General features: G+C 39.1%; 1 protein-coding gene across 3 annotated transcripts in view; it reads left to right on the forward strand.

Annotated features, from left to right (window-relative positions):
• The window catches only part of sema6a (sema domain, transmembrane domain (TM), and cytoplasmic domain, (semaphorin) 6A), a 112841-nt gene that overhangs the window by 43317 nt on the left and 55232 nt on the right, over positions 1-14292 (forward strand). For all 3 annotated transcript variants that reach the window (XM_037975531.1, XM_017412342.3, XM_017412343.3), the window contains 2 exons: positions 5498-5660; positions 6460-6577. In XM_037975531.1, coding sequence (XP_037831459.1) covers positions 5561-5660; positions 6460-6577 — 218 coding nt within the window. In that variant the 5' untranslated portion in view covers positions 5498-5560. The remainder of the gene's footprint in view (positions 1-5497; positions 5661-6459; positions 6578-14292) is intronic.

Below are 14292 nucleotides of genomic sequence, written 5' to 3' on the forward strand. Positions count from 1 at the left end.
ATCTGATGAGGCAGAAAACAGAACAAACATCTAAAACACAAAGGGAATTAGTTTGTTCAGCTGTGTTACATGACAGCTTATACATTCATCTGAATTATGCAAAAGGTTCTCTGATAAGAATCACTCCGTCAAATACACAAAAATGTCTCTGTGATGTTTGTAACTGCTCTCTGATCTGTTTTTCTAATCTGACGCCAGTATGCACAAGATTAAATCAGCTTCCAGTACACTGGAAAGAGTCAGCCAACAAATAAGCCCCACTTTGCTTTAAGAGTTTAGTTAAACGTACAAACAGTTACGGAAATGTTTTATCGCAGTTATACAACTGCTTTCTGATCTTACAAACTTTACTTAAACCTCCCGTTACGTTTTGCTCTGAATTTGAATAAATTAGAGAATAATGATGGTTTAAGTTAAAATCAGACTGTTGTTTGGGTTAAAGAAATCTTGGTTGTCCCCGTTACTTTAATAGCAACCACATGATGAATGTTAGTGAACAGTTTTGGTTGTGATTAAAAGAAACCAACAAGGGAAAAGTTCCCACATTTTCTGAACCAATCTATCCTAAAAGACCATTCTTCTCTTTGTGTAACATCACAAAATTAATTCCTTTTCTGATGAGAGTGGGAGCAATCAGAAGTTAGCTGATTGTAAACATGTGCTCATTTAGCTAAAAAACATTTTGTTTAGTTGTTTTTTTTTTGTCTCATGAAGCTGGTTTCTGAACACATTCAGAGGCATCAATCAGCAACAGGTCTACTCAGCTGCAATCAAATAGCCGTCTTTCACTCCATCGCACGCTTAGTCTGGCGCTGTGGGGGCTTCAAAAGATGAACAGCTGGGACCCTCTAAAGATGAACTAATTACATGTTTGTATTTGGGGGAACCAATCTTCCCGTTCATCTGTTTGTGCTTCGATCCAATCTGACGAATAGAAACGTTGGCTAACATTTCCTACCTCACCTGAAGCCCACTGTGGCTGACCTTGTCATTTAAATAAATGTGTTATTGTGAGAGTGTTTTAGCTCCAAGCACCCATAGCTAACATGTTGATGCAAGAGCTGCGATAACGTCATTAAGTCGACTAATGTGTTTATTGTTGAAGCTAATGCAGCTCGGCTCAGCTGCCCCCATGGGGGTGGGGGGGCCTTTGTGTGCGTATGTGTGATTGGCTGCCTGCTTTGAGTTGCGTTAAAGTCATGTGTTTTTGTTTTATTTTATTAATCAAAGTTTTCTGCAAGGTTATAAGGTTAGTGCGTGTGTGACTGAGGGTGTGCATGAAGTCATAAGAGGGCGTGGTACGTTGAGGGATTACAGGGGGTCTTTGTGTTTTTATTACCTGCTGGTGCCTCCTGCCAGCATCCAGCTTGATTAAGTCTTCCATCTCTTCTCTATCTGCTCTCACATGTGCATGTACATACACTGCTTTAAATCTGTGAGGAAAGTGAAAAGGAATAGCAGCAAAGATTCTTGAAATATTTACATCAAAAGCCTAAGTGGGAGGTACAGCGATCCATTGTTAGTTATTGTCACCTGCTGCAGACGCTGAGGGCAATAATGTTCTTGCCTGTGTTTGTGTGCTTGTCTCTCTTTAGTAAAAATGTAATGAACCAGTGGACAAATGTTAATGAAACTTGCAAAAAGTAATCACTGGGATGACATTATAGTTGATTAACTTTGATGAACTTTGTTGTAACTGGAGAGTCATTCAAGCAAGATCTTTGTTTAAAACTTTAGTATTAACTGTTGAATTCAATTATGTTTGTCTGTTAGCAAAATATCTCATGATCCACTGGACAGGTTTTTAATAAAACTTTCAGTAATCATTGTACATCTACAGCTAAATAACCTTTGGAATCATTTCAGTTTAAGATGGACACCACAGTCAATTTAACTTAGATAAAACAAAAAAGGCTACACCTTTGTCAGTTTTACAGATATTAACCTAAAATTTGACGTGGTAGTAGCTGAGAGTCCTCCACAACCCATACTCTAAGATTTCAAAAAATCACATGGCATTACATATAATGTTATCTTCAAGGTTTGACCAAAATGGTTACAACCCTCATTTCTCAACACGAGATGATCTTAGTCTAAAACTTGCAAGAAGGTGTTGTGAAAATTATATATTTTCAAGGAATGATAGGTTTTTAAATATGTTGGTTTTTGTCTTTTGCTTTTTTGGGGTTTCATTCAATAAAGGCTCCTACATGAACGGAAATGCACACATTTCCACCTCCACTATGTGTTTTCATTTGGTAGCAAGTAATTTATTACTGAACTGTGGGCATACCTTTAATCCTCATCTTCTGAATCCTGATGTTCTCAGTGTGTGCGAGTGTCTAAACACCGCTGTGCAAAAGTAGCATTTTAGATCAGAGCCTAAAACACTCAGTCACACTTCCACACAAGGAAGCAATTTGCTCTTCCACGCAAACTGTAATTTGGTAAAGACAGACTGTGTCTTCCTCCATCCTCTCACTCATGTGCTGCAGCTGGTAATGAAAGGGCCACTGGAAGGTGTGGAGGTTTCACTTAAATCATTTTGTGCTCAATTTGTGTTGTGCATCATGGGATATGGTGTGTTTTAGCATCAAATTAAAATCCACTGATGTAGATGGAGGATGTGCCTCTAGCCACAAATGACTGCCAGAACAATATCTGTGAAAATTTATATTTGTTTGAAAGGCGCAAGTAATTGTCATTTTATACTATTCCGACATGATCCAGTCTTGTTTAACAAACACAGTTTTGGATTTATCCTCATTTTATTAGGCTGCTCTGAGGCAGTTCTTGTTGTGTTGGTCAGTGCAGCCTCCATCCATCATTCACTGTTTTCTCTCCCTCAGGGCTAACCTCTCCTTCTTATGCTACTTCCTGCTCATCACTCAGTCAATTACTCAAAGAGTTCTGGGTCAAGGTTCAGAAAAAACTTCCAGTTTTAACCCTCCATAGAGGCTTAATCTACTGTATAAGAGAAATCCAATTTTTATTTACAGTTCGGCGAAAGTTTAAATCTGCAGCTCAGTTGACGTTTAAGTTAAAGGTGAGGAGAGTCCACTTTTTAATTTTTCTTTTCCATAAAACCTATGGTTGCAAAAAAGTACACTGTAAGGATGAGAAAAGCCGGCCAGTGAGTGAGAAAGGATGGAGGGGAAGGGAGAAGCTTTTGAGATCAAGGTCGTATCCAGGCTTTAGTATTGGTATTCTCCTCAGTGTTAAAATGAATCTACCAGTGAATAGTGTTTTCATTCCTCTCCTGAATGAGATTCACAGGAGCATGGAGAGAGAAAGAAAGATGGGGGAAGAGAGGGTTAGAGGGACATGACAGAGAAAAGAGAAAGTAACCCCTCCTCCTCCTCCTTCCTTCCTCCTGTTCATTCTCCCCCCGGATATACAATAGCGAATGAAAATACAGCGTGGGATAAACAACTTTTATCAGGCTGGAGCAAATGAAATCGACTATTTTATTCAATTCTTCATCCCTGAAGCTTCCCCCCTAATCTATCTACCCAGCTACATCTCGCCCTGCAGCTCCAGCCCAGAAAAATGGAAGGTGCTTCATGCAAATTAAATGCTTTATTCTTGATTAGATTACAGATGCAATAATTGTCCTGGATGATTTATGGGTGTAATTGTTTGCCACAAACTGCAGCGAGCAAAGCTCAGTTGGCTGGATTTGAGCTACGAAAACATTACATCAAATCTGGGTTGGCCGTTTGAAAGATCTGCTTCTATATATATTCCATTAGAAGATTAAAGGAAGATGAATTATCAGTTTTAAATTTGAGTGCTTTTCTTTTTTTTCTTCTAATTTTACTGTCAATATGTTTGTCGGGCTCAAAAGATTTTTACTGCCCACCTCCAAAAGTTAAAGTTAAATGATAGTGTTTTTGTCTGTGTCTGTATGTGTGTGCATGTGGGTGTCTGTTGCAAAAATATCTCATGAACCACTGGACAGATTTTAATGAAACTTGCAGAAAGAAATCATTGGGTGCAAATCTACAACCGATTAACTCTTGGAGTCAATTCAATTCAAGATGGCTGCCACAACCAAAGAAACTTAAACAACACAAAAATGGCTATAACTCAGTCAATTTTACAGATATTGAGCTAGAATTTGATGTGGTAGTAGCAAAGAGTCATTCCCAGCACATACTCATCGCACATACGACATCTTGCAAGGTTGCATGAGACTACATGTAGCAATACTTTTTTAAGGTTTGACCAAATTGGCTACAACTCTGTAATTTTTCAACATGAAAGGCAGCAGGTGATATGCATCCCTTCAGGGAATTCCAAGCTTTAAATTTGATCTTAATTTGACAAATAAATCACTACTTTTCATTTCTGTTTGTATTCTGAACGTTTATAAAAAAGAATCTAGAAAATTTGATTCCTGAAAACAGTGAAAATTGTTTCATCTGATTGTTGGCATTTTTCTAATTAATGCAGGGCTCTGAAGAGTTATTCAACATTCTTTTAAGAAAACCCATTGAGTTCATGAGTGAACTAATGTGAAGAATTTTGAACCATGGTTTGGTATTCAGATCTCGGAGATGGAAAAGTATGCAAATTTATGCATATTTGGACAGAAAAAATGTGCAATTTAACCTTTTTTGTATTAGAAATTTTATTCACACTATCAAACTTTTCCTTCATTGCATTATTGAAGCCTAATGAAGACATAAATATGGAAGAGAAAAATCATGGCTGGGTCATCAATGAACCAAGGCTTGCTGCAGTGTGGGCTCAACCTCTATGTGGGCGAAACATGCAGATTTTATTTTTCTTTTATAAGTGTTAATATTTCTGTTTAAAGTTGAAGAAAACATAAACCCCTAACATTTTTGTGCAACTTTCTTATCTACAGATTGAAAATAGTGGGTTAAGAACAAGTGACATGACAAATACAACTGAGAGGAATCAAAAGAAAATGCAGCCCTCCAGGTGGCTGTTAAATCAGTTCTGTGGTAGAGTGAAGTGTTATCCAGACTCATATCCACCCTGATGCACAGATTTGGGACACAGGATTGCCATCCTCGTAAGAGACAGGCAGGTGGGGAAATAAGGTGCTGTCTTGCCGCATCTTCACACACAGTTGATACTCTGCACCAGGTTAATCTTAACAAGAGCTCTCCTACAGTACATAAGTAGGGAGGGGGAGGGCGAAGCGCAGAGATCTCCTTTGTCTGTCATCGATCTATGACGCATATTACCTCCCTAATCCAATTAATTTGGTTTCACTAGCTCCACAGCTTACTTGAGTCATCGAAAACGCATATAAATATATCCCTGACCAACTGAAACAGGCTAATACAAAATGCACAAACAACTAATTGAAGTGCTTTGGGATCTTCCACCTTCTTTTCTGCATTTCTTTGTTTCAGGAAATCAAAGAGAGGAAGTAATGATTATGCAGTCGATAGAGTGTTTTGTCAAACTTTTTACCCCTCCATCTCATCATTGTCTACCACTTGTGTCTCTTCTTGTACAGGCTAAGCCAAATCTTTAGCAGAGGACCAGCAGTAGCAGCAGCAGCAGCAGTGTTGGTGCGACCATGAGGTCAGAGGCCTTGGTACTCTACTTCACGCTACTGCAAATAGCCGGGGCGGGCTTCCCTGAGGACAGCGAGCCTATTAGCATCTCACATGGAAACTGTAAGTATATCTTTTTTTCCCCCTGCTTCTCTTTCTTTTTTCACTAGCTCCACTTGGGGGCTGTTCTGCCTCTCATTACAAGTAGTCACTCTGCTTTCACTCTTTTTTTCCCTTTTGTCTCCTACTTTACAGATCCTCCTTCTCAGTATCTGTCTCATTTGTTCCATCCTTTTGCTCCTCCACATCCCTCTCAACCCTTTCCTCCTCTACAACCCCTACCGTTCCCCGAGCTGAACGCATTCTCATGGCACGGAGTGCAAATTGGCACCCAAGGATAGGCCTTCTATACACAGACTATAATAAAGGACTTAAGGCAGCATTTGAAACAGAGCCCACCTCACATCAAAGGATAATCTGCTGTTTTTCTGTCGGGCTTCTTGTGCTCTATGTGATAGTGTGGGCTCTGGAAAGCTGTAAAGATATGGTCATTGTTTCTCCTGTATATTTCCGTTGATCGTGTCTTGTTCTTCTCTCTGTGGGCGTAAACGCTGTATGTCCTGGCCTGGAGACATAAAACACAAGCCAGCAAGCCTCATACAAACCTGTGTGCCTCAGACTATTTCCTGAAACAGCACACTTTCATCTCAAGCCACTAACAATACAGCAATGCCACAATGTAGTGTAGCATATTTATATCTGACAAGTTATTGTTGCATGAGAGTGCTCAACCCACAGTTTTGTGGCTGTAGCTTTTGATCTAGCAAGGACACATGGGTTTATGTTTGACCAAAGTCCACTAGAAAATTGAGAAAAGCTGTGAAATGTCTACAAGTCATATTACTTTGTTCCTTTCTTACAGACACAAAACAGTATCCAGCATTTGTGGGCCACAAACCTGGAAGGAACAACACGCAGCGGCACAAACTGGACATTCAGCTCATCATGATCATGAACAGAACGTTGTACGTTGCTGCCAGGTGGGTGATACTGTCTGGTCAGGATGATGTTATCACAGGTAGTGGTTGAAAGGACCCAAATGCAGGCAGGTGGGACGTTCAGGATTTAAACCACCTTTAATGACAAAAACTGTAGCTCAAGTAATCAGGCAACAAAACAAGAACAAACTGAATTAAGCAAAGACAAACTCAGCAATGTCCTCTTTGCTGAATTTGCAGGTGAATAGTAACCATGATCGGCTCCTACAGAATAAAACAGGAAGTAAAGCTTATTAAAACTCATTAACAGGAAACAGCAGTAAAACAAAATCCAGATCATTTTAAACAAAAGCATAAACTCAACGAACAAAACATACATACCATAACAATACCCCACTCCCTCCTAGTCCCTGGGTTAGGTTGGACCTTTTGTTTTAATTTGTTTGATTTCTTTTGTTTTTTAGGGACCAGGCAGAGTTTAGGAGGTTTAGGATACCAGCCTGGCAGGACCCCCTCAATGACTAGAGAAAGAACAAGCAGATTAGTCAATTACTTGTGTTATTTCAGGCACAAACCCAAATTTCACTGCTTTTCATTGTCAAGTAACTGAAACTGGGTGGTTATATGAGGATCCTTTGTTTCTTTGATAACATATAAGACTGAATTTCATAGAACTAATATGACAAATATGAATGTGCGGGCATAGCCACACATGCCCGCACAGCAGAAAACTTTAAATGAGTAAAACAATAACATCAAAGCAAAAAGTTTCCCTTTTCTTCCCCCTAAATAATTTAAATCAGCATTTAGGGGTTAAATTCACCATCCAGACAGTCTTGATACACATTCTGTGCTGTCAGTAAACAGCAACAAAGAACTAATACAGAGGTTTGTTTCCTCTATTTGTTGGCAGGACGCACAAATTGATTTTTTTTAAAAAACTGTCTGATGCTTTGTGTGGTTGTTTCTTCTTCGTCTGTCACCTACCGGTATTGCTTTCTCTTTCTCTGTCGATGTGTTTTCACCTGTGCATCTTCTTCTGGTGTGACTCATCTTTGGAGGAAATATAGCTCAATTACACACACCAAGAGGAGACATGGAGAAAAATCCATTTTTATTTTGCCTTTCCTCTTGTATTTTAGAAGTGTTTTGAGTGGCTTTACCTCAATTCTAAGAGAGCAATCTGAAAAACAAGACTCAACAGGAGGGTAGAAACTTATTCTGAGGATTGAATGTGCAGAAAATTTCTGCAATACCGTAACTCTGAAGAAAAGTCTTAATAAATGGATTTTTATGCGCTCTTTTTTTCTTTCTGTGCCGTCTTTGGCTAATTGAGTGGCAGGCTTGATTGGAGACTGTTGAAAAGCCACAATAGGGGTCTTTCTTTGTTTTCCTCCCAAGCATGTCAAATTAAGTGGCAAAGGGAGGCTGCTGCTTTAAGTGGCAGAGCTTTTTAACATATCCGTGGTCATTAAAAGGAGGTGCGTGGAAAGTGAGAGGAAGCAGAGCGAAAAAGAGAGCCTCTGTGTGTGTGTGTGTGTGTGTGTGTGTTGCCGTCCACCTGCTCCACATGGGGTTGCTGGGGCTTGAAGGGTCGGGCAGGAAAATGAGACACAGAGGGTTTATTGAAGCCGTGTGTATGTGTGTGAATGAAAGACGGAGGGTGTGTGTTGTCCAGTTTAGCATGCCAACCAGTTGTGCTGTGGATTTAAAAGTGATTTCTGGGGCCACATGTGTGCCTATTTGGATGGCAAACGCAAGTGCTGGTGGGTATTAGGAGCTGCAGTCTGTGATCCTGTCTGCATCGACTCCTACATATGTTTGTGTGTGAATGCCACCTGGTGTGCTGGTCTCCGTCATGTGTACATGCTTAAAACGGGTTGGAATTTTCACACATGGTCATGGTATGTGACCCCTGAATGAGTGGAGCTGCTGCCTCAGATTAGACAGAGTCGGATGACTACCATTGATCCCGACTTAGAGAGGAACGTTAGAGTCGATTACATGGACGCCACAAGTGACGGCAATGGCAGAAACATCCATCGGTTCTAATGGGATATCAATAAAGACATGTAAAAGTTAAATGACAGTGTAAAGCAAACAGCAGAGACAATTACCACTTCAGAAATCAATGTGAACGCGAGCCAACAGTCAGGCTACGAAACAACGCATGATGTGGCAGGAAAAAAACTGAGCAGCATCAATAGTTGCTTTTATGAAGGTTGTCCAGTTAAATGGCTTGTTTATTCTGTGGCCAGCATCACACTGCTTTGCCATCATGCCTCCAGACCAGCACGCCTCAGTTCTTGGTGCGCAGCAGCTTGCAGATGGCCTCTGTGAACGCAGTCCAAAACCCAGCACTGTTTCAGCCTGTTTTTGAATGACTGCTCACAGTGTATTAAATCCCTTTGGCTCCTGTTTCAACGTTGGCAAAGTAAAGGAAAAAAAAAAAAAAAGAAAACGCACACACACACAAGATTTATAAGCTGTGCCATGCATACAAACATAGAAACTGATGAAATTGTAAACAGACAAAAGTGGCTTAATCCGCTGAGAGAATGAGTCAAGTCTTTGGCAACAGAGGAGCTCAGCAACAGATGAAGCGATTGATAATTTATCCTGCATTTCCAGGCTTGAATGAAATGGATTTTATTTCAGTAAAATCACTGTTTCAGTCATTGAATGTGGACAAGTACTGAAGAAAATGGCCTCCACTGATGAGGTCTGATGTGACTTCTCAAATAGTTTTACTATATCATTAGCCTTCTTAGAATCATTTATATTAAATTCTGAATATAAATTCACTTCATCGGTAGTTAAGCTCTTAAATATTCTGAATCTCTCACATAGTTCAGTTTCTATCCAGTGAATTATCCACATAGATGATATGAGTGCAGTCTATTATTTTTGCAGGCTTTCAAAAACCCTCTTGTTTGTTCAGTTTTAATAGAACTGCTAGTGGACTGAGTATAATGTTGGTTTCTCTCCCTCTGTTGTTACCGGAAAATAGGCCAAATAGATTTTCTATAAAACCTCTGTGTCTTATAGTGAAGATAGAATGAAAATACTTGTGAATTTCACAATAGCGAAAAGTTTTTTTTGTCACCATTATTGATCTGTTGTTTAAGAATAAGAATCTAAAGATATTCAGTTTTTGTCTGATACTTATATCTTCCTACAGCAAGTTATTAAATCAATGTCATGTGGAAAAGTTTCAAGTCATCCCTCATTTTTTAAAATAATTTGTTTTCCAAGAAGTCAAACCTTTTTGTAATCTTTTAAGGAGGTTTTGATCCACATTTTTTCAAGCTTTCCAGAGGAATTTTATTTTCCAGAGGAATTTTATTGTTTTTCTTTGGACTGCTTTTCAGTCCAGTTCCTGACCATTTACAGAGGTAAAATCAAATGAATAAAAGGAAAAACTGATTCTGCACAAATCTTTAATTTTATGAGACAACTGGAGATAGTTTTGAGACCTTTGATGGAAATCTTGTGAACACATTTTGATCCAAGTTGGCTTTTCAGACAGATAACCAGAGACATTTTTTTTTGCTGTCTGTTATTGTTGGCCAGCAGCAAAATGACGTGCTCAAAGATGTGAAAACTTTTACTCCGGACATCATGAATCAAGTTACCAGTGAACTTAAACCAGCAATGATTACAGCACATATCCTGTTCTGTCAAAGGACTACAAAGACAAATGGCTGCAAACACAATGCAGAAACATTTAGCATAATTTTTTCTTATAACTTATTTAGCTGACATGTTGTGGGAAAAGTTTATCTTCTTATTTATTTGTTATGAAAAAGCCACAGACTCAGACATGACACTGAGCAGTTCATATAAAAGAGGAACTACAGTGACAGTCATGAGCTACAGCTTTGTAACGAGCTGCTGTTTCAAACTGTTTTTATTGCACACATCAGCTGAACATTATTCATGTTAAAATGACACATGTTGCATATTTAAGTACAGGTAAAAGACATAAAAACGTCTTCACATGTAAGTCCTGTGGTTTATGCATGTCTGTTGTCATGTCATATGTGTTTTAGGTGTTTGGTAGCAGAGTCACGTTTAATCAGAGCAATAAACTGTTCAGTGAGAGATGGCCACTGCAGGATTCTGATCCCACAGGTCCATATTTCATGGGCAGGGTACACTGTGTACTGCACTCAGAGGGAATTTATCATAGTTCAAAGAGAGATTTATTATTTTGATTCCTGCAGAAAATATCTCTGCGTGTGCGTGTTTGTGTCAGGGTGTGTGCAGGCAAAAAAAAAAATGTCACGTTGATTGGTCTCCACTGTCTGTGTTTTCAATCAACAAATGTGATTGAAGCCAGTTGCTGTGTAGCAGGCAGACAGACATGTTCAAACCTGAATCTCAATCCCGGGTGTCGTCAGAAATGTCAAGCTTGTTTCTGTCTGTCCAGAGGCAGCTGGCAGAGACTTCTTGTGTTATGACAGTGTGTGTGTGTGTGTTAGACATCCATTTGATCAGTTACAACACTGTTGAGATGCATGGAGAGTTTCGTGAGCTGAAATAATTACACTGCTCGTTAGCTTTCTAACACAGAAGCTACACTTTTTAGACAAATGTGTTGACCACTGCCCTAAGATTGGTAGTTATTGTTTTGAGTTTACACAACAAAAAGCAATGACAGATGTAAAAGTTGAACAAGTTATAAATCACTGCAGGTGTTCATTGTTTTCAGTTTTAGTCCTAATTTGTAATCACACAAGAATCTACGGTTCAAGTCTCAGCTGTGAAGAACTTTTCTGGGGTTTGTAATTCCCTGCAACTCTAATGAAGACAAAATGAGTGTGGAAAATTCCTTAATGAATGTATTAATTAATTACATAAAAATAATCTTTCTTATGAATGTATCAGTTCTGTTTATAAGCAGTGCACAGTTATTTAGTTTCGTAGTAAAGAAATTTGGTTTTCTTTTGTTTTCCATCCAAGTTAAGCAAATATGTGTAATGCAGCCCATTTCTATTATTGACCGCACAGTTACTAAAACAAAAGATGACTAAAACTCTGGAAAAGTGTATCATAATAAACACCAAGTGAATATTTTTGAACAGAAGAAGAGATTTTGTACAAAGTAAAAGACAGATTGCCCATACATGGTTTTTCAGCGAGTGTGTGTGAAAGTGTTACTGTATACGCTGCCTAGCATGCATGTCCGAGGTCTCTCCACATGCAGAGCATAGTCGCCATTCTTGGGCTGCAGTCGGACTTTACCATGGTAACACCAACCGCACTCTGTTTACACCCCTCTATGAGGCTGGGAAGCATGGGAATCAGAGAAAGAATGTGTGCGTGTATGCGTGTGTGTGTGTGTGAGAGAGACTGAAAGAGAAAGACAAAGAGCGAGAGTGATCTCTGTGAGATTGAAAGCTGAAGGACCAAAATTTGTGTTTGCCATTTTCAGTCACACAGAGACAGACTGTTACGCTCAAAAATCCAGATTACCATCTCTCAGTTGAGTCCACTTGGACAGTTGGACCTCTGCGGACGCTGTTCCTCCCTGTTGGGTTTCTTTGGGTCTCGCAGTGGAGGCCACTAGAGTCTCCATTATTGTAGCTCCACCAAATCCGGTTTAAGCCCACTAATGACTGGGATTACATGGTTGCCTCGTCTCTCCTCTCTCACAGCACCAACGACATCCAGCCATGTCCACACTTTGAAGCAAAGATTTTATGTTCGGAAATTATAATCACTTGAATTACCTTTCATGTAAATTAATATCCTCCAAGTAGGTAATATACTTCCTCCTGCATGTTTTGGAATATATTTCAAAGTTATAATTGTAAAATATTTAACTTTCTTGACCATTTTCTTCTGCTGTCACCCCATCTCATCCCATGTGGATGCTTTGTTTGTGCACATGAGATGGTTGTACAATAGACAAAACCCCAATGAGATGCTAGTCAAACAGTGCACCTGTCATTGGACTCATCATTTTAAATGAAAAAGAAAACAAAAAGTAATTTTTAACAAAGTTAGTGACATTATATGGTGTTTACTTTATTATGCAAATTGATTTCACAATAACATAAAATGTGTTAGCATTTTTCACAGTGGAACAGTTGACTAGCTCTGTTGTCTCACAGCAAGAAGGACTCAGGTTGGACTCCCAGCTGGGGCCTTTCTGCATGGAGTTCTCCCTGTGTGTGTGTGTGTGGATTGACTCCATACTCCAGTTTCCTCCCACAGTACAAAAACATGCATGTTGGGTTAATTGACTACTCTAAATTGTCCTGGTGTGAATGGTTGTCTTTTTAGTTTGTTCCTATGTGGCCTTATGATGAACTGGCAGCCTGTCCAGGTTGTACCCCATCTTTCTTCCAGTGGAGACAGGCACTAACTCCCTGTGGCCCTAAACAGGCAGATAAGATGCATGGATGGAAGTTTTATGTATATACTGTCATATGTCTAGGTTTTTTGTTCTGATATGATTCTGGTTTTTCTTGTATTTGCTTTATTGTCCTTGTCTTTGTATTATTTTGTCTTCGTTATACCTTGGTTCTGTTTTGTCACTATCCACCTGTCCTCTGCTCAGTAATTTCTGGTTTCCTGTCACACCCATCTCCACCTGTGTGTAATTGTAATCACTCACCTGTGCCCACTTCTCCTGATTTCCCTCTGCTTTATAACCTGGTCTTCTTCTCCACACAGCAAAAATAATCTCAGAGGAGAAAAGATACTCAGCTCCATCTGCAGTTCTATACAAGACAATACAGTAATTCAAAAGGAAATGTGCAGAACAACAACATAAGACAGCATGTCGTGGACAGAGTTAAAAAACAGGAGGAGTCACAGGAATTATTAGAAAAAATAGGGTTTTTATTTTAACCCCAAAAAATTGTTTTTACAATACTAAATACTGAGCTCATAAAAAGGTCAAAAGAACAACAACTGAACTCAGGCAAAACAAACATGAACAAAATAACTGGCTGCACCAACAAAAACAGAACTGACCCTCCTAAATGACACACAAGGGTATATATACACTGGCTGATCAGACCATTACACACAATAGGGATACCTAAACACAATACAGTCACTAACTACAAACAAACAACACAGTACAGTGATAGTACAGTGAAGTTTGCTAACAAACTAAACACCAAAGAAGGAAATCAAAATTATTACACTTTAAATTCAAATATTAAATTAAATACAAAAGCTTATTTAAACAAAGCAAATTCAAGTTCCCCCTCCCCAGCAGGAACTAGTGGTGCATTCCAATTATCCCCTGTGCTTTTAGGTGCGCCACGCCCTGGCCACCATCTTTTGTCAGGTAACTCCCAGGAACCACGTCAGGTGAGAAGCCGGTAAAACAAACAAAGAATTAATCATAAGCACAAACCAAAGATGAGCACGAGTTGATAAAAATACAAGTAACTAAATGTGCACACTTACAAATAGCACTAATGAATTTAAATCAAAATTTTATTTCAAATTAAAGTTTCATGCTTAATGGATGAATAAGGGTGCACGAGGGTTACTGACTTTAGTGGAGTGTGGCCATGGGTTTGGCCATCACACAGCACAATGCTGGAGCAAACGTGTAAGCATATCAAGACAGTGGAAATATTACAAGATGGTGTAACAGTAATAGATGGTAGAGCACAATGATGATTAGAAAATAAAATTAAAAAATGTGCTAACTGGTCCTGATTAAGTTGAGGTGCAAAATGTAATGAGATGTGAACTAGAGACTCAGATTCTTCCAAGATCAAGTTTGC

The sequence above is a fragment of the Kryptolebias marmoratus genome, linkage group LG1 (genome assembly GCF_001649575.2).
Source record: "Kryptolebias marmoratus isolate JLee-2015 linkage group LG1, ASM164957v2, whole genome shotgun sequence".
In the NCBI taxonomy this organism is placed as follows: Eukaryota; Metazoa; Chordata; class Actinopteri; order Cyprinodontiformes; family Rivulidae; genus Kryptolebias; species Kryptolebias marmoratus.